At 46.0% G+C, this 27,410-nt stretch overlaps 1 protein-coding gene across 1 annotated transcript in view; it reads left to right on the top strand.

The window, feature by feature from the left end:
• LOC130253217 (ankyrin repeat domain-containing protein 30A-like) overlaps positions 1-25,926 on the top strand; it is a 34,119-nt gene extending 8,193 nt beyond the window's left edge. The window contains exons 14-51 of the mRNA XM_056491608.1: positions 490-592; positions 709-773; positions 1,352-1,454; positions 1,565-1,674; positions 2,247-2,349; positions 2,464-2,573; positions 3,140-3,242; positions 3,357-3,463; positions 4,033-4,135; positions 4,252-4,358; positions 6,247-6,349; positions 6,464-6,573; positions 7,143-7,245; positions 7,360-7,469; positions 8,041-8,143; positions 8,258-8,367; positions 8,938-9,040; positions 9,155-9,264; positions 11,696-11,798; positions 11,913-12,022; positions 12,595-12,697; positions 12,812-12,921; positions 13,491-13,593; positions 16,805-16,914; positions 18,812-18,914; positions 19,027-19,136; positions 21,903-22,005; positions 22,122-22,228; positions 22,788-22,890; positions 23,014-23,063; positions 23,209-23,286; positions 23,412-23,474; positions 23,600-23,662; positions 23,788-23,850; positions 23,976-24,038; positions 24,890-25,056; positions 25,249-25,393; positions 25,713-25,926. Coding sequence (XP_056347583.1) covers positions 490-592; positions 709-773; positions 1,352-1,454; positions 1,565-1,674; positions 2,247-2,349; positions 2,464-2,573; positions 3,140-3,242; positions 3,357-3,463; positions 4,033-4,135; positions 4,252-4,358; positions 6,247-6,349; positions 6,464-6,573; positions 7,143-7,245; positions 7,360-7,469; positions 8,041-8,143; positions 8,258-8,367; positions 8,938-9,040; positions 9,155-9,264; positions 11,696-11,798; positions 11,913-12,022; positions 12,595-12,697; positions 12,812-12,921; positions 13,491-13,593; positions 16,805-16,914; positions 18,812-18,914; positions 19,027-19,136; positions 21,903-22,005; positions 22,122-22,228; positions 22,788-22,890; positions 23,014-23,063; positions 23,209-23,286; positions 23,412-23,474; positions 23,600-23,662; positions 23,788-23,850; positions 23,976-24,038; positions 24,890-25,056; positions 25,249-25,393; positions 25,713-25,763 — 3,774 coding nt within the window. The 3' untranslated portion in view covers positions 25,764-25,926. The remainder of the gene's footprint in view (positions 1-489; positions 593-708; positions 774-1,351; positions 1,455-1,564; positions 1,675-2,246; positions 2,350-2,463; positions 2,574-3,139; positions 3,243-3,356; positions 3,464-4,032; positions 4,136-4,251; positions 4,359-6,246; positions 6,350-6,463; positions 6,574-7,142; positions 7,246-7,359; positions 7,470-8,040; positions 8,144-8,257; positions 8,368-8,937; positions 9,041-9,154; positions 9,265-11,695; positions 11,799-11,912; positions 12,023-12,594; positions 12,698-12,811; positions 12,922-13,490; positions 13,594-16,804; positions 16,915-18,811; positions 18,915-19,026; positions 19,137-21,902; positions 22,006-22,121; positions 22,229-22,787; positions 22,891-23,013; positions 23,064-23,208; positions 23,287-23,411; positions 23,475-23,599; positions 23,663-23,787; positions 23,851-23,975; positions 24,039-24,889; positions 25,057-25,248; positions 25,394-25,712) is intronic.
• The last annotated feature ends 1,484 nt before the right edge of the window (positions 25,927-27,410 follow it).

The following is a 27,410-nucleotide window of genomic DNA, read 5'->3' as shown; positions in this document are numbered from 1 at the left end:
CTTCCATCGGCAAGCACGCCGCCGTGGCCACGGGCACACTCCTGGAGCAGCTGCAGGTTCTCAGCCATGGAAATTTTCTCTCCCCCAATCAGCTGCCAGGTGAAGGCTCACCAAGGACATGGCTCCCAGCAGGTGTACAACCCCTGAAGTTGTTTTTTTTCACCTCATGTATAACATATGCCCAGGCATTAATAAAAATCAGATTGGTTTCTCTCACTTCTCTAGGTGCAGTCATTGTCAAACAGTTCCCATATGACCTACACTTTAGATAATAATTTCTTCTGCCTAGGTCCTCTCTAGCTCAGGGAGGTGTCTTGGATCATATTGTGAAAACCCTGCTCAACATGCTGGCTGTGTTGGCTCATTTTGTTCTTTTGTCCCCTGATCCCACTCCCTTAGGCCTGCTGGCAGAAGTTTGGAGCATGGAAGAAAGTGGGTGTGGAAGCAGCCTGTGCCAGTTCTAATCTGTGTGTCTTTTAAATTGTATAGACTGATCCTAAAAGTCAAGGGAGAGTGTGGACCAGTGTGTGGCTTTCTGCTGCAAACGGCAACAGGTTGGATGCGCGCTCTGCCGCAGTGGGACGTGGCAAAGGTAATTTCAGAAGGACCATGTGGTTACCTTTGTGAGCCTCTCTGGAGTGAAGCAAGTGGAGAAAAGCAGAGTGAAATAAGCACTCACAGAAATAACAGGCTTCTTGTATTTCTTAGGTGTCTCGTCAGCAGCATCAGTAGAAGCAGAAAAGGAAGATGGTGATCCCTCTTGGGGTTCTGAGGTACCTTCTCTGAGAGAGACAGTGGGAGCCCTCTGGCTCACCTACTTCTGAACTCATTCTATTTTGATGCTGCTTCTGCCACACACTCCTTACTTGGAACTTAATACGCTTCTGCTTCAGATAATCTGTTCAGTGAGGATTGGGAGAAAGTGAGGTCCAGCTAATGTCTGGGGTCTCCTTGTGTGTTATCCTCAAGCTGGATTTCTAGGACAAAGAAGTACCCCTTCCAGTTACAGTCCTCTGAAGTCTAGAAGGCTGGCACTGATAATAGCTTTTTTCCTCTTCACAAATCTCTTTTGTGAATAGTCAATGCCAAATGGTTGTATATGACCCATAATGTAGGGATTTATTTCTTCTGCCTAGGTTCACACTAGCTTGGGCAGCTGCACTTTGTCTTGTTTCAAAAATGCTGCTCAACAACAAGGATGAATGCACAGGCTTTGTTTGCCCTTTTTAGTCTTTTCGAATTATCTTACCCCTCTCCTTAAGACTGTTGGCTGAAGCAGAAGTTTTGAGGGTGGAAGTGGGTGCAGAAGTCCCCTGTGCCAGTTCTCACATGTGTATTTTGTATTACACAGGCTTTTTCGGATATTGCAGAGGAAGTGTTTGCCGGCAAGCGACGTCCTGCTGCAGACCGCAAAGCAGTGGGTGTGCGCTCTGCTGCAATGGAGCGCATCAAGGGTAATTACAGAGGGCATGGTTACCTTCGTGACCCTCTCTGGAGTGAACCAGACGCAGAAAGGCCGAGAAAAAGAAACACTCATAGCTATAATGTGCTTATCTTTTCTTAGGGGTCTTGAGACAAGTATGTAGAGAAAGGATGAAGGAAAAGCGAGTCTTGCAGCCAGCACGGGAAGAAGCAAAAGATGAAGACAATGATTCTTCTCTCTGGGATTCTGAGGTACCTTTTCTGAGGCAGACAGTGGGGGTCCTCCTGATTCACCTGCTCCATTTTCCTTTGCTGCTGCTTCTGCCACACGTTCTTTACTTGGACCCTGACACGTTGCTGCTGCTTCTTGATACAAGCTGTTTAGCTGGGACAGGGACAAAATGAGGTCCAGCAAGTATCCTGGGCCTCCATACAGGTGATGTTGTCCATGTAGAATTTCTATGGCAAAGAAGTAGAACTTCTCCTTGTTACAGTCCTCTGAAATCCTAGAAGTCTGGCATTGTCAGAATAGGTTTTTCCTACCTCACAGATCTATTCTGTGGATCCTGTCAATGTCAAATAGCTGTGGATGATCCACAATATTTTCTGCCTAGTTTCTTTCCAGCTTGGGCAGGTGGACTTTGTTGTGTTTTGAAAGATCTACACAAGAGAGATGCCTAACATGCTGTTTGCCCTTTTTGTTCTTTCCATCACCTGATCCCTCTCTTGTTAGGACTCTTGGCTGAGGCAGAAGCTTTGAGGGTGGAATAGGGTGGAGAAGCAGCCTGTCCCACTTCTCATGTATATTTCTTTACTTAACACAGGCTGATTCTAAAGGTGAAGGGAATATGTCGGCTGCTTTCCAGCTTCCTGCTGCAAACACCAACAGGTTGAATGCTTGCTCTGCTGCAGCGGAGCGCATCAAAGGTAATTTCAGAGAGACTACATGGTTAGCTTTGTGAGCCTCTCTGGGGTGAATCAGATGAAGAAAAGCAGACAAAAATAGATACTCATAGCTATAATGTGCTGTTCTGTTCTTAGAGGTCTTGAAACAAGCAGGTAGAGAAGGGATGAAGGACAAGAGGGTCTTGCGGCGAGCAGGGAGAGAAGTAAAAGATGAAGACAATGATTCTTCTCCCTGGGATTCTGAGGTACCTTTTCTGAGGCAGACAGTGGGGGTCCTTCTGATTCACCTGCTCCATTTTGCTTTGCTGCTGCTTCTGCCACACGTTCATAACTTGGACCCTGACACGCTGCTGCTCCTTCAGACAAGCTTGGCAGTTGGGATAGGGACAAAGTGAGGTCCAGCTCGTGTCTGGGACCTCCTTACAGGTGATATCCATGTGGGATTTCTAGGGCAAAGAAGTAGAACTTTTTCTGGTTACATTCCTCTGAAATCCTAGAAGGTTGGCATTGTCCAAATTGGTTTTTCGTACCTCACAGATCTATTCTGTGGATCCAGTCAATGTCAAATGGCTGTGGATGATCCACAATGTTTTCTGCCTAGGTTCTTTCTAGCTTGGGCATTTGGAATTTGCTGTGTTTTGAAAGATCTACACAAGAGAGATGCCAATTGTGCTTTTTGCCCTTCTTGTTCTTTCCATCACCTGATACCTCCCTTGTTAGGCCACTTGGCTGAAGCAGAAGCTTTGAGGGTGGAATGGGGTGGAGAAGCAGCCTGTCCCACTTCTCATGTATGTTTTTTTACTTAACACAGACTGATTCTGTACGTGAACAGAAAATCTCAGCTGCTGTCCAGCTTCCCGCTGCAAAGAGCAACAGATTGGATGCTGGCTCTGCTGAAGTGGAATGTGGCAAAGGTAATTTCAGAGGGACTACATGGTTATTTTTCTGAGCCTCTCTGCAATGGATCAGATGCAGAAAAGCAGAGAAAAATAAATACTCATAGCTATAATGTGGGTATCTTTTCTTAGGGGCTTTGAAACAAGCATGTAGAGAAGGGATGAAGGAAGAGAGAATCTTGCAGCCAGCAGGGGGAGAAGCAAAAGATGAAGACTATGATTCTGCCTGGGATTCTGAGGTACCTTTTCTGAGGCAGACAGTGGGGGTCCTTCTGATTCACCTGCTCCATTTTCCTTTGCTGCTGCTTCTGCCACACGTTCATAACTTGGACCCTGACACGCTCCTGCTTCTTCAGACAAGCTGTTCAGTTGGGACAGGGACAAAGTGAGGTCCAGCTAGTGTCCTGGACCTTCTTATAGGTGATGTCCATGTGGGATTTCTAGGGCAAAGAAGTAGAACTTGTCCTGGTTACAGTCCTCTGAAATCCTAGAAGTCTTCTAGGCATTGTAAGAATTTGCTCTTCCTATCTCACAGATCTCTTCTGTGGATCCAGTCAATGTCAAATGGCTGTGGATCATCTACCATGTTTTCTGCCTAGATTCTCTCTAGCTTGGGCAGCTGGAATTTGTTGTGTTTTGAAAGATCTACGCAAGCGAGTCGCCAAACGTGCTATTTACCCTTTTTGTTCTTTCCATAAGCTGATCCCTCTCTTGTTAGGACTCTTTGCTGAAGCAGAAGTTTTGAGGGTGGAATGTGGTGGAGAAGCAGCCTGTCCCACTTCTCAAGTATGTTTTTTACTTGACACAGACTGATTCTGAAGGTGAAGGGGAAATATCAGCTGCTGTCCAGCTTCCCGCTGCAAACAGCAACAGATTGGATACTGGCTCTGCTGAAGTGGAATGTGACAAAGGTAATTTCAGAGGGATTGCATGGTTTGCTTTGTGAGCCTCTCTGGTGTGAACCACATACAAAAAAGGAGAGAAAAATAGATACTCATAGCTATCATTTGTTTTTTTTTTTTCTTAGAGGTCTTCAAACAAGCATGTAGAGATGGGATGAAGGAAGAGAAAATCTTGCAGCCAGCAGGGGGAGAAGCAAAAGACGAAGACTATGATTCTCCCTGGGATTCTGAGGTACCTTTTCTGAGGCAGACAGTGGGGGTCCTTCCGACTCACCTGCTCCATTTTCCTTTACTGCTGCTTCTGCCACACATCCATAACTTGGACCTTGACACGCTGATGCTTCTTCAGACAAGCTTGTCAGTTGGGACAGGGACAAAGTGAGGTCCAGCTCGTGTCTGGGACCTCCTTACAGGTGTTGTCCATGTGGGATTTCTAGCACAAAGAAGTAAAACTTGTCCTGATTACAGTCCTCCGAAGTTCTAGAAGGCTTCTAGGCATTGTCCAAATTGTTTTTTCTACCTCACAGATCACTTCTGTGGATCCAGTCAGTGTCAATGTTTGCAGGTTATCCACAATGTCGTCTTCCTAGGTTCTCTCTAGCTAGGTGCCAGAGTGTGACTTGAGTTTTCCAGCTTTAATATATTTGGTTTCCTTTAGAGATAGGGTTTAGGAGCAGAGACAAGGCAGGCTTAAAAGAGTATAAGAAATTTATTAAGAACACAAAAAAGAATTCAGAATAAGATTTCTAGGTTATTCCCTCCTCCCCCTTCCTTCATTCCACATTTCTTAACAACATACAGAAGACAATTCAGTCCGTTATCTACATAAAAAACTCATTTCAGTTCAATCTAGAGAGAAAAGTTCCTTTTTTGGTTTATGCTTAAGCAGTGTCTTCACCTTCACAATTCGCGTCCGAACTGGGAATAACTGGAAACTATGAATTTCCTCCCATTTCCACAGTCCCTCCAGAGCTGTGCCATGTGTTATGTTACACCTGGGGTACTATTTTTAAAGGCAGGGTGCTGAAAAACAAAATTCTCTTCATCTCTTTTCCTATTGAATGTCTCTGTCCATATTTCCAGTCCCAAAAGAGCGAGCCCCATTTCCTCGAGGCAAGAGGTCCTCCTCTCAAGCACCCAACCTCCCCAAGTACATTTCACAGTTTTAAGGAATTTTAGTGTAGTCACAGTCCGCTTATAGCCCCCAAAAAATGTTTTCAGCTACTTAAGAGTGGGAACTCTTCAATCTATTCCCATCTGGAAACTTAGCTTTCAATTCACTGACTTCAGTAGAATTCCTCTTCATTCCTCTCATTCCGGGGAGCTCGGAAGATCTAGAGTCTTATCCAGGCATTAAAAGGGTTAAAGTTGTATCCAGGACGTGAAGAAGCAGGGCCAGGCCATTGCTGGAAAAACTCTGAGCCCCGTGGATCATCTGGGGCCTCTCTTCTCAGAACGGGGTGGGGGGAAAGGAGAGCCCTCGGTGGCTCTGCCATCCCCCAGCTCGGCCATGCCGTGTGGAGAGGGGAGCCGAGCCGAGCCGTGTCGGGGCTGTGCCGGGGCTGGAGGTGAAGCAGGGCCGGAGCCGGGAGCCGAGCCGGGCTGTGCCGAAGCCGAGCAGAGCAGAGCCGGGGCCGCCCGGAGCCGGGGGGGCCGCACGGGGCCCCCTCTGGGGCCGGGGCCCTGGGGATTGCTACCGACCTTGCCACTGGAAGGCCAAAGAGGGCGAATCACCTTAGCAATGGGATTGATGGAAGCGAAATAACTTTTCATTGGTCACTTGGGCTGTCAACCACTGAATCAGCTCTCTGATGGTTCATGCAGCCCACAGAGTGCACAGAGGAGACAGCCCTCTTGGTCCCGGGATTTTATTCTGCTCTTCTCAGGCAGCTCCCCTTTCCTCTCCTACGTGAAACCAGCACACTTGGGTCTCTGGTATTTTTCCTGTTTTGGAAGATCTATGCAAGAGATGCCAAACGTGCTATTTGACCTTTCTGTTCTTTCCACCACCTGATCCCTCTCTTGTTAGGACTCTTGGCAGAAACAGAAACTTTGAGGGTGGAATGGGGTGAAGAAGCAGCCTGTCCCACTTCTCATGTGTGTTTTTTTACTTAACACAGACTGATTCTGAAGGTGAAGGGGAAATGTCAGCTGCTGTTCAGCTTTCTGCTGCAAAGAGCAACAGGTTAGATGCTGGTTCTGCTGCAGTGGAATGTGGCAAAGGTAATTTCAGAGGGACTACATGGTTATCTTTGTGAGCCTCTCTGGAATGCACCAGATGCAGAAAAGCAGAGAAAAATAGATACTCACAGCTATAATGTGCTTATCTCCTTTTAGGGGCCTTGAAACAAGCATGTAGAGAAGGGATGAAGGACAAGAGGGTCTTGCAACCAGCAGTGGGAGAAGCAAAAGATGAAGACAATGATTCTTCTCCCTGGGATTCTGAGGTACCTTTTCTGAGGCAGACAGTGGGGGTTCTTCCGACTCACCTGCTCCATTTTCCTTTGCTGCTGCTTCTGCCATATGTTCATATCTTGGATCTTGACACGCTGCTGCTCCTTCAGACAAGCTGTTCAGTTGGGACAGGGACAAAGTGAGGTCCAGCTCGTGACCTGGGCCTCCTTACAGGTGATATCGATGTGGGATTTCTAGGACAAAGAAGTAGAACTTTTCCTGGTTACAGTCCTCTGAAGTCCTAGAAGGCTTTGAGACATTCTCCAAATTGGTTTTTCTTACCTCAGAGATCTATTCTGTGGATCCAGTCAATGTCAAATGGCTGTAGATGTTCCACAATGTATTCTGCCTAGGTTCTTTCAAGATTGGGCAGGTGGACTACGTCATGTTTTGAAAGATCTACACAAGAGAGATGCCTAACATGCTGTTTGCCCTTCTTATTCTTTCCAACACCTGATTCCTCTCTTGTTAGGACTCGTGGCTGAGGCAGAAGCTTTGAGGGTGGAATGGGGTGGAGAAGCAGCCTGTGCCTCTTCTCATGTGTGTTTTTTACTTAACACAGACTGATTCTGAAGGTGAAGGAAAAATGTCAGCTGCTGTCCACCTTCCTCCTGCAAACAGCAACAGATTGGATGCTGGTTCTGCTGCAGTGGAATGTGGCAAAGGTAATTTCAGAGGGACTACATGGTTATTTTTGTGAGCCTCTCTAGGGTGAACCAGATGCAGAAAAGCAGAGAAAAATAGATACTCATAGCTATAATGTGCTTATCTCATTTTAGGGGCTTTGAAACAAGCATGTACAGAAGGCATGAAGGAAAATGGAGTGTTGCAATCAGCAAGGGGAGAAGCAAAAGACGAAGACAAGGATTCTTCTCCCTGGGATTCTGAGGTACCTTTTCTGAGGCAGACAGTGGGGGTCCTTCTGATTCACCTGCTCCATTTTCCTTTGCTGCTGCTTCTGACATACATTCCATAAGTTGGACCTTCACACGCTGCTGCTCCTTCAGACAAGCTTGGCAGCTGGGAGAGGGACAAAATGAGGTCCAGCTAGTGTTCTGGGCCTCCATACAGGTGATTTTGTCCATGTGGAATTTCTAGGGCAAAGAAGTAGAACTTCTCCTTGTTACAGTCCTCTGTAATCCTAGAAGTCTGGCATTGTCCAAATTGGTTTTTCTAGCCTCACAGATCTATTCTGTGGATCCAGTCAATGTCAAATGGCTGTGGATGATCCACAATGTTTTCTGCCTAGGTTCTTTCAAGACTGGACAGGTGGACTTTATCGTGTTTTGAAAGATCTACACAAGAGAGATGCCAAACATGGTGTTTGCCCTTCTTGTTCTTTTCCATCACCTGATCCCTCTCTTGTTAGGACTCTTGGCTGAAGCAGAAGCTTTGAGGGTGGAATGGGATGGAGAAGCAGCCTGTGCCACTTTTCATGTGTGTTTTTTTACTTAACACAGACTGATTCTGAAGGTGAAGGGAAAATATCAGCTGCTGTCCACCTTCCTCCTGCAAACAGCAACAGATTGGATGCTGGTTCTGCTGCAGTGGAATGTAGCAAAGGTAATTTCAGAGGGACTACATGGTTAGCTTTATTAGCCTCTCTGGAATGCACCAGATGCAGAAAAGCAGAGAAAAATAGATACTCACAGCTATAATGTGCTTATCTCATTTTAGGGGCCTTGAAACAAGCATGTAGAGAAGGGATGAAGGACAAGAGGGTCTTGCAACCAGCAGTGGGAGAAGCAAAAGATGAAGACAATGATTCTTCTCCCTGGGATTCTGAGGTACCTTTTCTGAGGCAGACAGTGGGGGTCCTTCCGACTCACCTGCTCTATTTTCCTTTGCTGCTGCTTCTGCCACACGTTCATAACTTGGACCTTGACACGCTGGTGTTCCTTCAGACAAGCTGTTCAGTTGGGACAGGGACAAAGTGAGGTCCAGCTAGTGTTCTGGGACCTCCTTACAGGTGATATCCATGTGGGATTTCTAGGACAACGAAGTAGAACTTTTCCTGGTTACAATCCTCTGAAGTCCTAGAAGGCTTCGAGACATTCTCCAAATTGGTTTTTCTTACCTCAGAGATCTATTCTGTGGATCCAGTCAATGTCAAATGGCTGTGGATGTTCCACAATGTCTTCTGCCTAGGTTCTTTCACGATTGGGCATTTGGACTTTGTTGTTTTTTGAAAGATCTACTCAAGAGAGATGCCTAACATGCTGTTTGCCCTTCTTTTTCTTTCCATCACCTGATCCCTCTCTTGTTAGGACTCTTGGCTGAGGCAGAAGTTTGAGGGTGGAATAGGGTGGAGAAGCAGCCTGTCCCACTTCTCATGTATGTTTTTTTACTTAACACAGACTGACTCTGAAGGTGGAGGGAAAATATCAGCTGCTGTCCAGCTTCCTCCTGCAAACAGTAAGAGATTGGATGCTGGTTCTGCTGCAGTGGAATGTGGCAAAGGTAATTTCAGAGGGACTACATGGTTATTTTTGTGAGCCTCTCTAGGGTGAACCAGATGCAGAAGAGCAGAGAAAAATAGATACTCATAGCTATAATGTGCTTATCTCATTTTAGGGGCCTTGAAACAGGCATGTACAGAAGGGATGAAGGACAAGAGGGTCTTGCAGCCAGCAGTGGGAGAAGCAAAAGACGAAGACAATGATTCTTCTCCCTGGGATTCTGAGGTACCTTTTCTGAGGCAGACAGTGGGGGTCCTTCTGATTCACCTGCTCCATTTTCCTTTGCTGCTGCTTCTGCCACACGTTCATATCTTGGACCTTGACACGCTGGTGTTCCTTCAGACAAGCTGTTCAGTTGGGACAGGGACAAAGTGAGGTCCAGCTAGTGACCTGGACCTCCTTACAGGTGATATCCATGTGGGATTTCTAGGACAAAGAAGTAGAACTTTTCCTGGTTACAGTCCTCTGAAGTCCTAGAAGGCTTCGAGACATTCTCCAAATTGGTTTTTCTTACCTCAGAGATCTATTCTGTGGATCCAGTCAATGTCAAATGGCTGTGGATGTTCCACAATGTCTTCTGCCTAGGTTCTTTCACGATTGGGCATTTGGACTTTGTTGTTTTTGAAAGATCTACTCAAGAGAGATGCCTAACATGCTGTTTGCCCTTCTTTTTCTTTCCATCACCTGATCCCTCTCTTGTTAGGACTCTTGGCTGAGGCAGAAGCTTTGAGGGTGGAATAGGGTGGAGAAGCAGCCTGTCCCACTTCTCATGTATGTTTTTTTACTTAACACAGACTGACTCTGAAGGTGAGGGAAAATATCAGCTGCTGTCCAGCTTCCTCCTGCAAACAGTAAGAGATTGGATGCTGGTTCTGCTGCAGTGGAATGTGGCAAAGGTAATTTCAGAGGGACTACATGGTTATTTTTGTGAGCCTCTCTAGGGTGAACCAGATGCAGAAGAGCAGAGAAAAATAGACACTCATAGCTATAATGTGCTTATCTCATTTTAGGGGCCTTGAAACAGGCATGTAGAGAAGGGATGAAGGACAATGAGGGTCTTGCAGCCAGCAGGGGAGAAGCAAAAGACGAAGACAAGGACTCTTCTCCCTGGGATTCTGAGGTACCTTTTCTGAGGCAGACAGTGGGGGTCCTTCTGATTCACCTGCTCCATTTTCCTTTGCTGCTGCTTCTGCCACACGTTCATATCTTGGACCTTGACACGCTGCTGCTTCCTTCAGACAAGCTGTTCAGTTGGGACAGGGACAAAGTGAGGTCCAGCTAGTGTTCTGGGACCTCCATTACAGGTGATGTCCATGTGGGATTTCTAGGACAAAGAAGTAGAACTTTTCCTTGTTACAGTCCTCTGTAAGTCCTAGAAGGCTTGGCATTGTCCAAATTGGTTTTTCTAGCCTCACAGATCTATTCTGTGGATCCAGTCAATGTCAAATGGCTGTAGGTTATTCACAATGTCTTCTGCCTAGGTTCTCTCTAGCTAGGTGTCACAGTGTGACTTGAATTTGCCAAGTTTAGTACATTTAGTTTCCTTTAGAGATAGTAATTAGGATCAGAGACCAGGCAGGCTTATAAGAGTATAAGAAGAAATTTATTAAGAACACAAAAAGAATTCAGAATAAGATTTCTAGGTTATTCCCACCCCCCCCTTCCTTCATTTCACCTTTTCTAACAACAACATACAGAAAACACTTCAGTCAGTTATCTACGTAAAAATCATTTCAGTTCAATCTAGAGAGAAAAATTCCTTTTTAGATTTAGTCTTAGGCAGTCTTTACCTTCACAAATCGCATCTCCTCGGAGAATAACTGGAAGCTATGAATTTCCTCCCATTTCCACAGTCCCTCCAGCGCTGTGCCATGTGTTATATTACACCTGGGGTATTATTTTTAAAGGCAGGGTGCTGAAAAACAAAATTCTCTTCATCTCTTCTTCTATTGAATGTCTCTGTCCATATTTCCAGTCCCAAAAGAGCGAGCCCCATTTCCTCGAGGCAAGAGGTCCTCCTCTCAAACACCCAACCTCCCCAAGTACATTTCACAGTTTAAGGGAATTTTAGTGTAGTCACAGTCCCCTTATAACCCCCAAAAAATATTTTCAGCTACTTAAGAGTGGGAACTCTTCAATCTATTCCCATCTGGAAACTTAGCTTTCAATTCACTGACTTCAGTAGAATTCCTCTTCATTCCTCTCATTCCGGGGAGCTCGGAAGATCTAGAGTCTTATCCAGGCATTAAAAGGGTTAAAGTTGTATCCAGGACGTGAAGAAGCAGGGCCAGGCCATTGCTGGAAAAACTCTGAGCCCCGTGGATCATCTGGGACCTCTCTTCTCAGAACGGGGTGGGGGGAAAGGAGAGCCCTCGGTGGCTCCGCCATCCCCCAGCTCGGCCATGCCGTGTGGAGAGGGGAGCCGAGCCGAGCCGTGTCGGGGCTGTGCCGGGGCTGAAGGGCAGGTGGACTTTATCGTGTTTTGAAAGATCTACACAAGAGAGATGCCAAACATGGTGTTTGCCCTTCCTGTTCTTTTCCATCACCTGATCCCTCTCTTGTTAGGACTCTTGGCTGAGGCAGAAGCTTTGAGGGTGGAATGGGATGGAGAAGCAGCCTGTGCCACTTTTCATGTGTGTTTTTTTACTTAACACAGACTGACTCTGACGGTGCAGGGAAAATATCAGCTGCTGTCCACCTTCCTCCTGCAAACAGCAACAGATTGAATGCTGGTTCTGCTGCAGTGGAATGTAGCAAAGGTAATTTCAGAGGGACTACATGGTTATTTTTGTGAGCCTCTCTAGGGTGTACCAGATGCAGAAAAGCAGAGAAAAATAGATACTCATAGCTATAATGTGCTTATCTTACCTTAGGGGTCTTGAAACAAGCATGTGGAGAAAGGATGAAGGACAAGAGGGTCTTGCAGCCAGCAGGGGGAGAAGCAAAAGACGAAGACAAGGATTCTTCTCCCTGGGATTCTGAGGTACCTTTTCTGAGGCAGACAGTGGGGGTCCTTCTGATTCACCTGCTCCATTTTCCTTTGCTGCTGCTTCTGACACACATTCCATAAGTTGGACCTTCACACGCTCCTGCTTCTTCAGACAAGCTGTTCAGTTGGGACAGGGACAAAGTGAGGTCCAGCTAGTGTTCTGGGACCTCCTTACAGGTGATATCCATGTGGGATTTCTAGGACAAAGAAGTAGAACTTTTCCTGGTTACAATCCTCTGAAGTCCTAGAAGGCTTCGAGACATTCTCCAAATTGGTTTTTCTTACCTCAGAGATCTATTCTGTGGATCCAGTCAATGTCAAATGGCTGTGGATGTTCCACAATGTCTTCTGCCTAGGTTCTTTCACGATTGGGCATTTGGACTTTGTTGTTTTTTGAAAGATCTACGCAAGAGAGATGCCCAACATGCTGTTTGCCCTTCTTTTTCTTTCCATCACCTGATCCCTCTCTTGTTAGGACTCTTGGTTGAGGCAGAAGCTTTGAGGTTGGAATAGGGTGGAGAAGCAGCCTGTCCCACTTCTCATGTATGTTTTTTTACTTAACACAGACTGACTCTGAAGGTGGAGGGAAAATATCAGCTGCTGTCCAGCTTCCTCCTGCAAACAGTAAGAGATTGAATGCTGGTTCTGCTGCAGGGGAATGTGGCAAAGGTAATTTCAGAGGGACTACATGGTTATTTTTGTGAGCCTCTCTAGGGTGAACCAGATGCAGAAGAGCAGAGAAAAATAAACACTCATAGCTATAATGTGCTTATCTCATTTTAGGGGCCTTGAAACAGGCTTGTAGAGAAGGGATGAAGGGCAAGAGGGTCTTGCAGCCAGCAGGGGGAGAAGCAAAAGACGAAGACAAGGACTCTTCTCCCTGGGATTCTGAGGTACCTTTTCTGAGGCAGACAGTGGGGGTCCTTCTGATTCACCTGCTCCATTTTCCTTTGCTGCTGCTTCTGCCACACGTTCATATCTTGGACCTTGACAAGCTGCTGCTCCTTCAGACAAGCTGTTTAGTTGGGACAGGGACAAAGTGAGGTCCAGCTCGTGTCTGGGACCTCCTTACAGGTGATATCCATGTGGGATTTCTAGGACAAAGAAGTAGAACTTTTCCTGGTTACAGTCCTCTGAAGTCCTAGAAGGCTTCGAGACATTCTCCAAATTGGTTTTTCTTACCTCAGAGATCTATTCTGTGGATCCAGTCAATGTCAAATGGCTGTGGATGTTCCACAGTGTTTTCTGCCTAGGTTCTTTCAAGATTGGGCAGGTGGACTTCGTCGTGTTTGGAAAGATCTACACAAGAGAGATGCCTAACATGCTGTTTGCCCTTCTTATTGTTTCCAACACCTGATCCCTCTCTTGTTAGGACTCTTGGCTGAAGCAGAAGCTTTGAGGGTGGAATGGGATGGAGAAGCAGCCTGTGCCACTTTTCATGTGTGTTTTTTACTTAACACAGACTGATTCTGAAGGTGAAGGAAAAATGTCAGCTGCTGTCCACCTTCCTCCTGCAAACAGCAACAGATTGGATGCTGGTTCTGCTGCAGTGGAATGTAGCAAAGGTAATTTCAGAGGGACTACATGGTTATTTTTGTGAGCCTCTCTAGGGTGAACCAGATGCAGAAAAGCAGAGAAAAATAGATACTCATAGCTATAATGTGCTTATCTCATTTTAGGGGCCTTGAAACAAGCATGTAGAGAAGGGATGAAGGACAAGAGGGTCTTGCAACCAGCAGTGGGAGAAGCAAAAGATGAAGACAATGATTCTTCTCCCTGGGATTCTGAGGTACCTTTTCTGAGGCAGACAGTGGGGGTCCTTCCGACTCACCTGCTCCATTTTCCTTTGCTGCTGCTTCTGCCACACGTTCATAACTTGGACCTTGACACGCTGGTGTTCCTTCAGACAAGCTGTTCAGTTGGGACAGGGACAAAGTGAGGTCCAGCTCGTGTCTGGGACCTCCTTACAGGTGTTGTCCATGTGGGATTTCTAGCACAAAGAAGTAAAACTTGTCCTGATTACAGTCCTCTGAAGTTCTAGAAGGCTTCTAGGCATTGTCCAAATTGTTTTTTCTACCTCACAGTTCTCTTCTGTGGATCCAGTCAATGTCAAATAGTTGTAGGTTATTCACAATGTCTTCTGCCTAGGTTCTCTCTAGCTAGGTGTCACAGTGTGACTTGAATTTGCCAAGTTTAGTACATTTAGTTTCCTTTAGAGATAGTAATTAGGATCAGAGACCAGGCAGGCTTATAAGAGTATAAGAAGAAATTTATTAAGAACACAAAAAGAATTCAGAATAAGATTTCTAGGTTATTCCCACCCCCCCCTTCCTTCATTTCACCTTTTCTAACAACAACATACTGAAAACACTTCAGTCAGTTATCTACGTAAAAATCATTTCAGTTCAATCTAGAGAGAAAAATTCCTTTTTAGATTTAGTCTTAGGCAGTCTTTACCTTCACAAATAGCATCTCCTCGGAGAATAACTGGAAGCTATGAATTTCCTCCCATTTCCACAGTCCCTCCAGCGTTGTGCCATGTGTTATATTACACCTGGGGTACTATTTTTAAAGGCAGGGTGCTGAAAAACAAAATTCTCTTCATCTCTTCTTCTATTGAATGTCTCGTTCCATATTTCCAGTCCCAAAAGAGCGAGCCCCATTTCCTCGAGGCAAGAGGTCCTCCTCTCAAACACCCAAACTCCCCAAGTACATTTCACAGTTTAAGGGAATTTTAGTGTAGTCACAGTCCCCTTATAACCCCCAAAAAATATTTTCAGCTACTTAAGAGTGGGAACTCTTCAATCTATTCCCATCTGGAAACTTAGCTTTCAATTCACTGACTTCAGTAGAATTCCTCTTCATTCCTCTCATTCCGGGGAGCTCGGAAGATCTAGAGTCTTATCCAGGCATTAAAAGGGTTAAAGTTGTATCCAGGACGTGAAGAAGCAGGGCCAGGCCATTGCTGGAAAAACTCTGAGCCCCGTGGATCATCTGGGACCTCTCTTCTCAGAACGGGGTGGGGGGAAAGGAGAGCCCTCGGTGGCTCCGCCATCCCCCAGCTCGGCCATGCCGTGTGGAGAGGGGAGCCGAGCCGAGCCGTGTCGGGGCTGTGCCGGGGCTGGAGGTGAAGCAGGGCCGGAGCCGGGAGCCGAGCCGGGCTGTGCCGAAGCCGAGCAGAGCAGAGCCGGGGCCGCCCGGAGCCGGGGGGGCCGCACGGGGCCCCCTCTGGGGCCGGGGCCCTGGGGATTGCTACCGACCTTGCCACTGGAAGGCCAAAGAGGGCGAATCACCTTAGCAATGGGATTGATGGAAGCGAAATAACTTTTCATTGGTCACTTGGGCTGTCAACCACTGAATCAGCTCTCTGATAGTTCCTACAGCCCCCAGAAGAAGTCCCCAGAGTGGGGACAGGCCTCCTGTTTCCGGGATTTTGTTCTGCTCTTGTCAGGTGGCTCCCCTTCCCCCTCCATGTGAAACCAGAACACTTCTGCAGGTGGATTTTGTCGAGTTTTGAAAGATCTACACAAGAGAGATGCCAAATGTGTTGTTACCTCTTTTTGTTCTTTCCACCACCTGATCCCTCTCTTGTTAGGCCACTTGGCTGAAGCAGAAACTTAGAGAGTGGAAGTGGGTGGAGAAGCAGCCTGTCCCACTTCTCATGTATGTTTTTTACTTAACACAGACTGATTTTGAAGGTGAAGAGAAAATGTCAGCTGCTGTCCACCTTCCCGTTGCAAAGAGCAACAGGTTGGATGCTGGCTCTGCTGCAGTGGAATGTGGCAAAGGTAATTTCAAAGGGACTACATGGTTAGCTTTGCGAGCCTTTGAAGTGAAGCAGATGCAGAAAAGCAGAGAAAAATAGATACTCATAGCTATAATTTGCTTATCTATTCATAGGGGTCGTGAAACAGGCATGTAGAGAAGGGAAGAAGGAAGGGAGAGTCATGCAGCCAGCAGGGGGAGAAGCAAAAGATGAAGACTATGATACTTCTCCCTGGGATTCTGAGGTACCTTTTCTGAGGCAGACAGTGGGGGTCCTTCTGATTCACCTGCTCCATTTTCCTTTGCTGCTGCTTCTGACACACATTCATAACTTGGACCTTGACACGCTGGTGTTCCTTCAGACAAGGTGTTCAGTTGGGACAGGGACAAAGTGAGGTCCAGCTAGTGTCTTGGATCTCCTTAAAGGTGATGTCCATGTGGGATTTCTAGGGCAAAGAAGTAGAACTTCTCCTTGTTACAGTCCTCTGAAATCCTAGAAGGCTAGCCTTTTCCAAATTGTTTTTTCCTACCTCACAGATCTGTTCTGTGGATCCAGTCAATGTCAAATGGCTGTGGATGATTCACAGTATCTTCTGCCTAGGTTCTCTCTAGCTTGGGCTGGTGGAATTTTGCTGTGTTTTGAAAGATCTATGTAAGAGAGATGCTTTTTGTTCTTTTCACCACATGATCCGTTTCTTCTTCAGTATCTTGGCTGAGGCAGAAGCTTTGAGGGTGGAATGGGATGGAGAAGCAGCCTGTGCCACTTCTCATGTATGTTTCTTTACTTAACACAGACTGATTCTGAAGGTGAAGGAAAAAATGTCAGCTGCTGTCCAGCTTCCTCCTGCAAAGAGCAACAGATTGAATGCAGGTTCTGCTGCAGCGGAATGTGGCAAAGGTAATTTCAGAGGGAATACATGGTTATTTTTGTGAGCCCCTCTAGGGTGAACCAGATGCAGAAAAGCAGAGAAAAAGAAACAAATTAGCTTTTATGTGCTTATCTTTTCGTAGGGGTCCTGAAACAGGCATGTAGAGAAGGGAAGAAGGAAGGGAGAGTCTTGCAGCCAGCAAGGGGAGAAGCAAAAGACGAAGACAAGGATTCTTCTCCCTGGGATTCTGAGGTACCTTTTCTGAGGCAGACAGTGGGGGTCCTTCTGATTCACCTGCTCCATTTTCCTTTGCTGCTGCTTCTGCCACACATTCATAACTTGGACCTTTCCATGCTGCTGCTCCTTCAGACAAGTTGTTCAGTTGGAACAGGGACAAAGTGAGGTCCAGCTAGTGTCCTGGACCTCCTTACAGGTGATGTCCATGTGGGATTTCTAGGGCAAAGAAGTAGAACTTGTCCTGGTTACAGTCCTCTGAAGTTCTAGAAGGCTTCGAGACATTTTCCAAATTGGTTTTTCTACCTCACAGTTCTCTTCTGTGGATCCAGTCAATGTCAAATAGTTGTAGGTTATCCACAATGTCTTCTGCCTAGGTTCCCTCTAGCTTGGTGTCACAGTGTGACTCGAGTTTTCCACTTTAATATATTTGGCTTCCTTTAGAGGTAGCAATTAGTAGCAGGGACCAGGCAGGCTTAAAATTGTATAAAAAGAATTTTATTAATAACACAAAAAGAATTCAGAAAAAGATTTCTAGATTATTTCCTCCTCCCCATCTCTTCACTCCACATTTTTTAACAACAACATACAGAAAACATTTCAGTTAGTTATCCATTTAAATAATCATTTCAGTTGACTTTAGAAAGAAAAATTCCTTTTTGGATTAGGCTTAGGCAGCATCTTCACCTTCACAATTCATGTCTCCCCGGGGAATAACTGGAAACTATGAATTTCCTCCCATTTCCACAGTCCCTCCAGAGCTGTGCCATGTGTTATGTTACACCTGGGGTACTATTTTTAAAGGCAGGCTGCTGAAAAACAAAATTCTCTTCATCTCTTTTCCTATTGAATGTCTCTGTCCATATTTCCAGTCCCAAAAGAGCGAGCCCCATTTCCTCGAGGCAAGAGGTCCTCCTCTCAAGCACCCAACCTCCCCAAGTACATTTCACAGTTTTAAGGAATTTTAGTGTAGTCACAGTCCGCTTATAGCCCCCAAAAAATATTTTCAGCTACTTAAGAGTGGGAACTCTTCAATCTATTCCCATCTGGAAACTTAGCTTTCAATTCACTGACTTCAGTAGAATTCCTCTTCATTCCTCTCATTCCGGGGAGCTCGGAAGATCTAGAGTCTTATCCAGGCATTAAAAGGGTTAAAGTTGTATCCAGGACGTGAAGAAGCAGGGCCAGGCCATTGCTGGAAAAACTCTGAGCCCCGTGGATCATCTGGGACCTCTCTTCTCAGAACGGGGTGGGGGGAAAGGAGAGCCCTCGGTGGCTCCGCCATCCCCCAGCTCGGCCATGCCGTGTGGAGAGGGGAGCCGAGCCGAGCCGTGTCGGGGCTGTGCCGGGGCTGGAGGTGAAGCAGGGCCGGAGCCGGGAGCCGAGCCGGGCTGTGCCGAAGCCGAGCAGAGCAGAGCCGGGGCCGCCCGGAGCCGGGGGGGCCGCACGGGGCCCCCTCTGGGGCCGGGGCCCTGGGGATTGCTACCGACCTTGCCACTGGAAGGCCAAAGAGGGCGAATCACCTTAGCAATGGGATTGATGGAAGCGAAATAACTTTTCATTGGTCACTTGGGCTGTCAACCACTGAATCAGCTCTCTGATAGTTCCTACAGCCCCCAGAAGAAGTCCCCAGAGTGGGGACAGGCCTCCTGTTTCCGGGATTTTGTTCTGCTCTTGTCAGGTGGCTCCCCTTCCCCCTCCATGTGAAACCAGAACACTTCTGCAGGTGGATTTTGTCGAATTTTGAAAGATCTACACAAGAGAGATGCCAAATATGTTGTTACCTCTTTTTGTTCTTTCCACCACGTGATCCCTCTCTTGTTAGGCCACTTGGCTGAAGCAGAAACTTAGAGAGTGGAAGTGGGTGGAGAAGCAGCCTGTCCCACTTCTCATGTATGTTTTTTACTTAACACAGACTGATTTTGAAGGTGAAGAGAAAATGTCAGCTGCTGTCCACCTTCCCGTTGCAAAGAGCAACAGATTGGATGCTGGCTCTGCTGCAGTGGAATGTGGCAAAGGTAATTTCAAAAGGACTACATGGTTAGCTTTGCGAGCCTTTGAAGTGAAGCAGATGCAGAAGAGCAGAGAAAAATAGATACTCATAGCTATAATTTGCTTATCTATTCATAGGGGTCCTGAAACAAGCATGTAGAGAAGGCATGAAGGAAGGGAGAGTCTTGCAGCCAGCAGGGGGAGAAGCAAAAGATGAAGACTATGATACTTCTCCCTGGGATTCTGAGGTACCTTTTCTGAGGCAGACAGTGGGGGTCCTTCTGATTCACCTGCTCCATTTTCCTTTGCTGCTGCTTCTGCCACACATTCATAACTTGGACCTTGACACGCTGGTGTTCCTTCAGACAAGGTGTTCAGTTGGGACAGGGACAAAGTGAGGTCCAGCAAATGTCTTGAATCTCCTTAAAGGTGATGTCCATGTGGGATTTCTAGGGCAAAGAAGTAGAACTTCTCCTGGTTACAGTCCTCTGAAATCCTAGAAGGCTAGCCTTTTCCAAATTGTTTTTTCCTACCTCACAGATCTATTCTGTGGATCCAGTCAATGTCAAATGGCTGTGGATGATTCACAGTATCTTCTGCCTAGGTTCTCTCTAGCTTGGGCTGGTGGAATTTTGCTGTGTTTTGAAAGATCTATGTAAGAGAGATGCTTTTTGTTCTTTTCACCACATGATCCGTTTCTTCTTCAGTATCTTGGCTGAGGCAGAAGCTTTGAGGGTGGAATGGGATGGAGAAGCAGCCTGTGCCACTTCTCATGTATGTTTCTTTATTTAACACAGACTGATTCTGAAGGTAAAGGAAAAATGTCAGCTGCTGTCCACCTTCCTCCTGCAAACAGCAACAGATTGAATGGAGGTTCTGCTGCAGTGGAATGTGGCAAAGGTAATTTCAGAGGGAATACATGGTTATTTTTGTGAGCCCCTCTAGGGTGAACCAGATGCAGAAAAGCAGAGAAAAAGAAACAAATTAGCTTTTATGTGCTTATCTTTTCATAGGGGTCCTGAAACAGGCATGTAGAGAAGGGAAGAAGGAAGGGAGAGTCTTGCAGCCAGCAAGGGGAGAAGCAAAAGACGAAGATAATGATTCTTCTCCCTGGGATTCTGAGGTACCTTTTCTGAGGCAGACAGTGGGGGTCCTTCCAACTCACCTGCTCCATTTTCCTTTGCTGCTGCTTCTGCCACACATTCATAACTTGGACCTTTCCATGCTGCTGCTCCTTCAGACAAGCTGTTCAGTTGGGACAGGGACAAAGTGAGGTCCAGCTAGTGTCCTCGACCTCCTTACAGGTGATGTCCATGTGGGATTTCTAGGGCAAAGAAGTAGAACTTGTCCTGGTTACAGTCCTCTGAAGTTCTAGAAGGCTTATAGGCATTGTCCAAATTGGTTTTTCTACCTCACAGTTCTCTTCTGTGGATCCAGTCAATGTCAAATAGTTGTAGTTTATCCACAATGTCTTCTGCCTAGGTTCCCTCTAGCTAGGTGTCACAGTGTGACTCGAGTTTTCCACTTTAATATATTTGGCTTCCTTTAGAGGTAGCAATTAGTAGCAGGGACCAGGCAGGCTTAAAATTGTATAAAAAGAATTTTATTAATAACACAAAAAGAATTCAGAAAAAGATTTCTAGATTATTTCCTCCTCCCCATCTCTTCACTCCACATTTTTTAACAACAACATACAGAAAACATTTCAGTTAGTTATCCATTTAAATAATCATTTCAGTTGACTTTAGAAAGAAAAATTCCTTTTTGGATTAGGCTTAGGCAGTCTCTTCACCTTCACAATTCATGTCTCCCCGGGGAATAACTGGAAACTATGAATTTCCTCCCATTTCCACAGTCCCTCCAGAGCTGTGCCATGTGTTATGTTACACCTGGGGTACTATTTTTAAAGGCAGGCTGCTGAAAAACAAAATTCTCTTCATCTCTTCTTCTGTTGAATGTCTCTGTCCATATTTCCAGTCCCAAAAGAGCGAGCCCCATTTCCTCGAGGCAAGAGGTCCTCCTCTCAAACACCCAACCTCCGGAAGTACATTTCACAGTTTAAGGGAATTTTAGTGTAGTCACAGTCCGCTTATAGCCCCCAAAAAATGTTTTCAGCTACTTAAGAGTGGGAACTCTTCAATCTATTCCCATCTGGAAACTTAGCTTTCAATTCACTGACTTCAGTAGAGTTCCTCTTCATTCCTCTCATTCCGGGGAGCTCGGAAGATCTAGAGTCTTATCCAGGCATTAAAAGGGTTAAAGTTGTATCCAGGACGTGAAGAAGCAGGGCCAGGCCATTGCTGGAAAAACTCTGAGCCCCGTGGATCATCTGGGGCCTCTCTTCTCAGAACGGGGTGGGGGGAAAGGAGAGCCCTCGGTGGCTCCGCCCTCCCCCAGCTCGGCCATGCCGTGTGGAGAGGGGAGCCGAGCCGAGCCGTGTCGGGGCTGTGCCGGGGCTGGAGGTGAAGCAGGGCCGGAGCCGGGAGCCGAGCCGGCTGTGCCGAAGCCGAGCAGAGCAGAGCCGGGGCCGCCCGGAGCCGGGGGGGCCGCACGGGGCCCCCTCTGGGGCCGGGGCCCTGGGGATTGCTACCGACCTTGCCACTGGAAGGCCAAAGAGGGCGAATCACCTTAGCAATGGGATTGATGGAAGCGAAATAACTTTTCATTGGTCACTTGGGCTGTCAACCACTGAATCAGCTCTCTGATGGTTCATGCAGCCCACAGAGTGCACAGAGGAGACAGCCCTCTTGGTCCCGGGATTTTATTCTGCTCTTCTCAGGCAGCTCCCCTTTCCTCTCCTACGTGAAACCAGCACACTTGGGTCTCTGGTATTTTTCCTGTTTTGGAAGATCTATGCAAGAGAGTTGCTAAATGTGCTGTTTGCCATTTTTGTTCTTTCCACCACCTGATCCCTCTCTTGTTAGGCCCCATGCCTGAAGCAGAAACTTTGAGAGTGGAAGCGGGTGGAGAAGTAGCCTGTCCCACTTCTCATGTATGTTTTTTACTTAACACAGACTGATTTTGAAGGTGAAGAGAAAATGTCAGCTGCTGTCCAGCTTCCCGCTGCAAAGAGCCGCAGGTTGAATGCTCGCTCTGCTGCAGGGGAGCACATCACAGGTAATTTCAAAGGGATTGCATGGTTAGCTTTGTGACCGTCTCTGGAGTGCACCAGATGCAGAAAAGGAGAGAAAAAGAAACATATAATTATCTTTTATGTGCTTATCTTTTCTTAGGGGCCTTGACACAAGTATGTGGAGAAGGAAGGAAGGAAGATGGACTCTTCCAGCCAGCAGGAGGGGAAGCAAAAGACGAAGACTATGATTCTCCCTGGGATTCTGAGGTACCTTTTCTGAGGCAGACAGTGGGGGTCCTTCTGATTCACCTGCTCCATTTTCCTTTGCTGCTGCTTCTGACACATGTTAATAATATGGACCTTGACAAGCTGCTGCTTCTTCAGACAAGCTGTTTAGTTGGGACAGGGACAAAGTGAGGTCCAGCTAGTGTCCTGGACCTCCTTACAGGTGATGTCCTTGTGGGATTTCTAGGACAAAGAAGTAGAACTTTTCCTGGTTACAGTCTTCTGAAATCATAGAAGGCTGGCATTGTCAGAATTGTTTTTTCCTACCTCACAGACCTCTTCTGTGGATCCAGTCAATGTCAAATGGCTGTGGATGATCCACAGTGTCTTGTGCCTAGGTTCTCTCTAGCTTGGGCAGGTGGACTTTGTTGTATTTTGGAAGATATACACAAGAGAGATGCCAAACGTGCTGTTTGCCGTTTTTGTTCTTTCCACCACTTGATCCCTCTCTTGTTAGACCTCTTAGCTGAAGCAGAAGCTTTGAGAGTGGCAAGGGGTGGAGAGCAGCCTGTGCCATTTCTGACATTTTTTAATCATGCAGACTGATTCTGAAGGTGAAGGGAAAATGTCGGCCAATGTACATGTCCCTGCTGCACACCAGAAAAGAATGGGCATGAGCTCTGCTGCAGTGGAGCACATAAAAGGTAATTTCAGAGGGAATACATGGTTTCCTTTGTGAGCCTCTCTGGAGTGACTGAGTTTTGGAAAAAGAAAGTGAAATAAGCACATACAACAGCAATACTCTTATTTTTTCTCTCTATTATCAGCTGTAGGAGCAGAACAGGAGGAACATTTCATCTCCTCTTCTGAGAATAAGGTACTTAGCTCTCTTTCTGAGCTCTGACACTACCCTTGGTAGAAGTCACATTTCTTCATGCCCTCTGTTTGAAGGCAGTGTGATGCTGTAGTCCTGCTGAGGATTCCTTTCCCAACTCTTGTTTCTTTTTTTCTTGCTTGCTTAGCTTCCTGCATTACAGGAAGAACAACTTCAGCTAAAGGTTGATTCTTCAACTCAAACAGATTCTGCACGGGACAAACAGGTGACTCTTAGAGACAGATGCAAATATCCCTAAATAGAACCTATCAGTGGCTGCAGTCTTCTGAGGGTTCCTTTCCCAACTCTTGTTTCTCTTTTCTCTTGCTTGCTTATCTTCCTGCATTACAGGGAGAAGACCTTCAGCTAAAGCTTGATTCTTCAACTCAAACAGATTCTGCACAGGACAAACAGGTGACTCTTAGAGACAGATGCAAATATCCCTAAATAGAACCTATCAGTGGCTGCAGTCTTCTGAGGATTCCTTTCCCAACTCTTGTTTCTCTTTTCTCTTGCTTGCTTATCTTCCTGCATTACAGGGAGAAGACCTTCAGCTAAAGGTTGATTCTTCAACTCAAACAGATTCTGCACAGGACAAACAGGTGACTCTTAGAGACAGATGCAAATATCCTTAAATAGAACCTATCAGTGGCTGCAGTCTTCTGAGGATTGCTTTCCCAACTCTTGTTTCTCTTTTTCCTTGCTTGCTTATCTTCCTGCATTACAGGGAGAAGACCTTCAGCTAAAGCTTGATTCTTCAACTCAAACAGATTCTGCACGGGACAAACAGGTAATTCTTAGAGACAGATGCAAATATCCCTAAATAGAACCTATCAGTGGCTGCAGTCTTCTGAGGATTCCTTTCCCAACTCTTGTTTCTCTTTTCTCTTGCTTGCTTATCTTCCTGCATTACAGGGAGAAGACCTTCAGCTAAAGCTTGATTCTTCAACTCAAACAGTTTCTGCACAGGACAAACAGGTGACTCTTAGAGACAGATGCAAATATCCCTAAATAGAACCTATCAGTGTAAGCACGTGTTCTTGCTAGTGAGTTCATTTTGGAACAATGCTGAGAGAAGGTAATTAATCTGGACCTGAGCTGTATTTTGGACCTAATTGCATATGTATTTGAATCAGAAGAGCTGTAAAAACAAGCTGCTTGAAGTCCCATTCAGCTTCATTTTGAACACGTCTAGGGATGAGCACAACTCCTCTGGACAAGCTGGTCCAGTGTTCCATCACAATACTTCAAAATTTTCTTCCTTATATCTAATCTAAATCTACCCTGTTTTCATTTTAAACCATTGCCCTTTGACGTGTCTCTATAATCCTTGGTAGAAATATCTCTCCTTCTTTCTGTGCTAAAAGGCTGTAATAAGATTTGGCCAGAGCTGCTTTTTCCCAGACTGAAAAATCCCATGTCTCTCAGCTTTTTTCCATGGGAGAGGTATTCCAGCCCTATGAATGTCTTTGTGGCCCTCCTCTGGCCTCTTTTCATCTGGTCTATACCTTGTGCTGGAGGCCTCAGGGAATGACACAGTTCTTTAGGTGGAGTCCCACAAGAGCAGAGTAGAAAGGGAGAATTGCCTCCCTAAACCTGCTGGCCAGCCAATCTAATGATGTAATTTAATCAGGAAAAGCTTTTGTTGTCACATTTGCACCGATTTTTGCCATACTTATGAAAGACCATTTCCTTAGCTATTGGCCAAGGAAATCAGTGTAGGAGAGATGAAGTAACACAGGTTTTGAAAGTTAACATCAGAGTCAAAGCACTCTACTTTTTTTAAGATATAAAAGCTTTCTACTGGGGATTATTCTTGTGGTTTTCAGCTCAAGTACCTGAAAGAACCTATTTACAAGTATGATTATGATGCTGTGATGAAGTCCCTAGAGGAGAAGAAGGTACTAACAATTGTGAAGAACATGCAAAGCCGCCTGGCTGTTTTAATAGAGTCTTCAGCTGCAGCTATCCCCCAGCTGGAAGAGCGCATTCGACGGTAAGACAGTGGAGCAAGGCTTCACTTTGCATGATTCTGTGAACACAACAGGACTGTCATCTTGCATCCCAGTGAGATGCTAATACACGATTTTCAAAGATGCTTTTGTTTTAGAAGATGTTCTTCCATGCTGTTTCATTGGGATTTGTTCTCTTGTGGACTTCTATCATAAAGCCTGTACTTCTTTTTCAGGCTCCAAATTCAATCTGCAAGGCTGGAAGCCACAATCGAGCAACAAGCCAAGACAATTGAAGCTTTAGAGAGAATGAAGCAAGTCTCTTACCGCAGTAAGCTGCACAGAGCTTTCCCTGTTCGTGATACACAGAGCCTAATTCATGTGAGAAAATTTTTTAAATTTCAGGTTTTCCTAGAGGCAGTCTTGGAGAGATCAGATCATATAACTAGATAACCTGAAAGACCCAACTATATTCTAGAAGAAGGGGTGTGGAGGTACATGTTTGGAAGGAAGATATATAGTAGGTGGTTTGGGAAGTTTGTACACTTCTAGTACCTCAGCCAATGCGGGAAGGAGGAGGGCAACATGAAGCTGGGAGATTAGGATCAAAGGAGACTGGATCCTCCAAAAACTTGAGAGACCCCGCAGGGTTATCGCCCACTGGACTCTCCCTTTATTCAAATAAAGTTGATTTTTGCAGGACTCCTCTGTGGACGCCGGTTTTGACACTATCAAAAACTGCTTGGAGTGAAGTTTGCAGAGTGAGCAAATCCCCGAGGCTGGGTACCCTGCGGGAGTTTCCACCGTTTTGGATGTCTGTTTATAAAAGTTAGCAATTGTGTTCTAGTGATTAGTTACTGTTATTTTTTGCCTGTTGCTGTTTCACTTAGCAATAAATTGTTATCTGTTCACTCATATGTACTTGTATTTGTTTGTTCCTTATTGGTGGACAGGGACTGGATGGAACTAAGGGGAGGTAACTCATTCTAAAGCGTCCACCTCTTTAAACTGTCTTAAAGCAAGACCTATTTATTAGAACTACCCTGGAAAGATTATTATTGATATTGTTCTTGCTAGACAGGTTTCCTGGATGGCCAGAAGCCTTTGTCTGTCATACCAACAAAACTCAAGAAGTAAGAGAAGTTTTGTTAAAGGAAATTATATCCAGATTTGGGCTACCACTGGACCTGTCTTCAGACAATTTCATTCTGTGGCTGAAACAATTCAAAGTTTATGCGAAGTGCTTTTGGGAGTCACATGGTATCTCCACGCTCCTTAGAGACCTCAGTCCAGTGGAAAAGTAGGAAGGATAAAGCAAAACTTGAAATGGCAAATAAGTAAGATTTGTGAAAAAACTTCACTAACATGGCCTCAGGCTTTGTCTTTAGCCTAAACCTTATTAGCCTAGACTGAAAGAAATATGAATTCCTTTTGAAATTATTTAAGGCAGGCTGTATCAAACTAACTAACTCAGGAGAAAGCCATGTGTTAGGAAGCAGTACTTTAAAAGAATATGTTTATCTTTGGGAAAAGAGCTCTCAGTTTTGCATAGGCTTGTTGTTTAGCATCTTCAACAGCCTTGGACATTCGGGTACATCCTCATCAGCCCAGGGATTAGGTATACGCCCACGTGTGGAATGATGAACCACTTAAGGAAAAGTGGAAAGGACCATTCCAGGTTGTGTTGGTTTCACGTGCAAGGGGGCAGGGGTGGATTTCGCCTGAGGGAAGCTCCATGAGGCTGGGGAGTGGGAGGGACTCTCCCGTCTCTGGGAGCTTCCCCTGTGAGCTGCTGGCACTAATCGGAGAGCTGATTTGGTGATGGACAGCTCAGGAAACCAATGGAAGGTTATTTCGCTTTCACAAATCACAGTGGATCAAGCTAAGTAATCCTCTTTTGGTTTCCGGCTCCCGGGGGTGGTGCGCTGGCCTCTGGCTGGGGCACCGGCCCCCCGGTCCGGCTCCGGGCTCGGTGGGGGCTCGGCACCGGCCACATGGCCCCGGCCCTGCCAGCTCGGCCCAGCTCGCCTCTCCACGTGGCAGAAGAGGCTTCCAGCTGCCCATGTGGTTTTTCTTCGTGATCTGGATACAATTTTAACGCTTTTTAATGCCGGGATAATATTCTACATCTCCTGAGCTCCCCTGAATGAGAAGGAATAAAGCATGGAGTCCACCGAAGTCAACAGAATGAAGATAAAGTTCCTGGTGGGAAGAGATTGAAAAGATGCAACTGATAAGTAGCTGAAAATCTTTTTTGTGGGGCTATGAGGGGATTATGACTTCACTAAAATTCCTTTAAACTGTGAAATATACTTGGGGGAGGTTTAGATGCTTGAGAAGAAGACTTTTTGCCTCAGGGAAATCGAGCTTTCTGTTTTGGGACTGGAATATGAACAGA

Source organism: Oenanthe melanoleuca, chromosome 1, assembly GCF_029582105.1.
Source record: "Oenanthe melanoleuca isolate GR-GAL-2019-014 chromosome 1, OMel1.0, whole genome shotgun sequence".
NCBI lineage: Eukaryota > Metazoa > Chordata > Aves > Passeriformes > Muscicapidae > Oenanthe > Oenanthe melanoleuca.
Note: the sequence above shows the minus strand (reverse complement) of the source record. Positions and strands in the feature narration are given on the sequence as shown.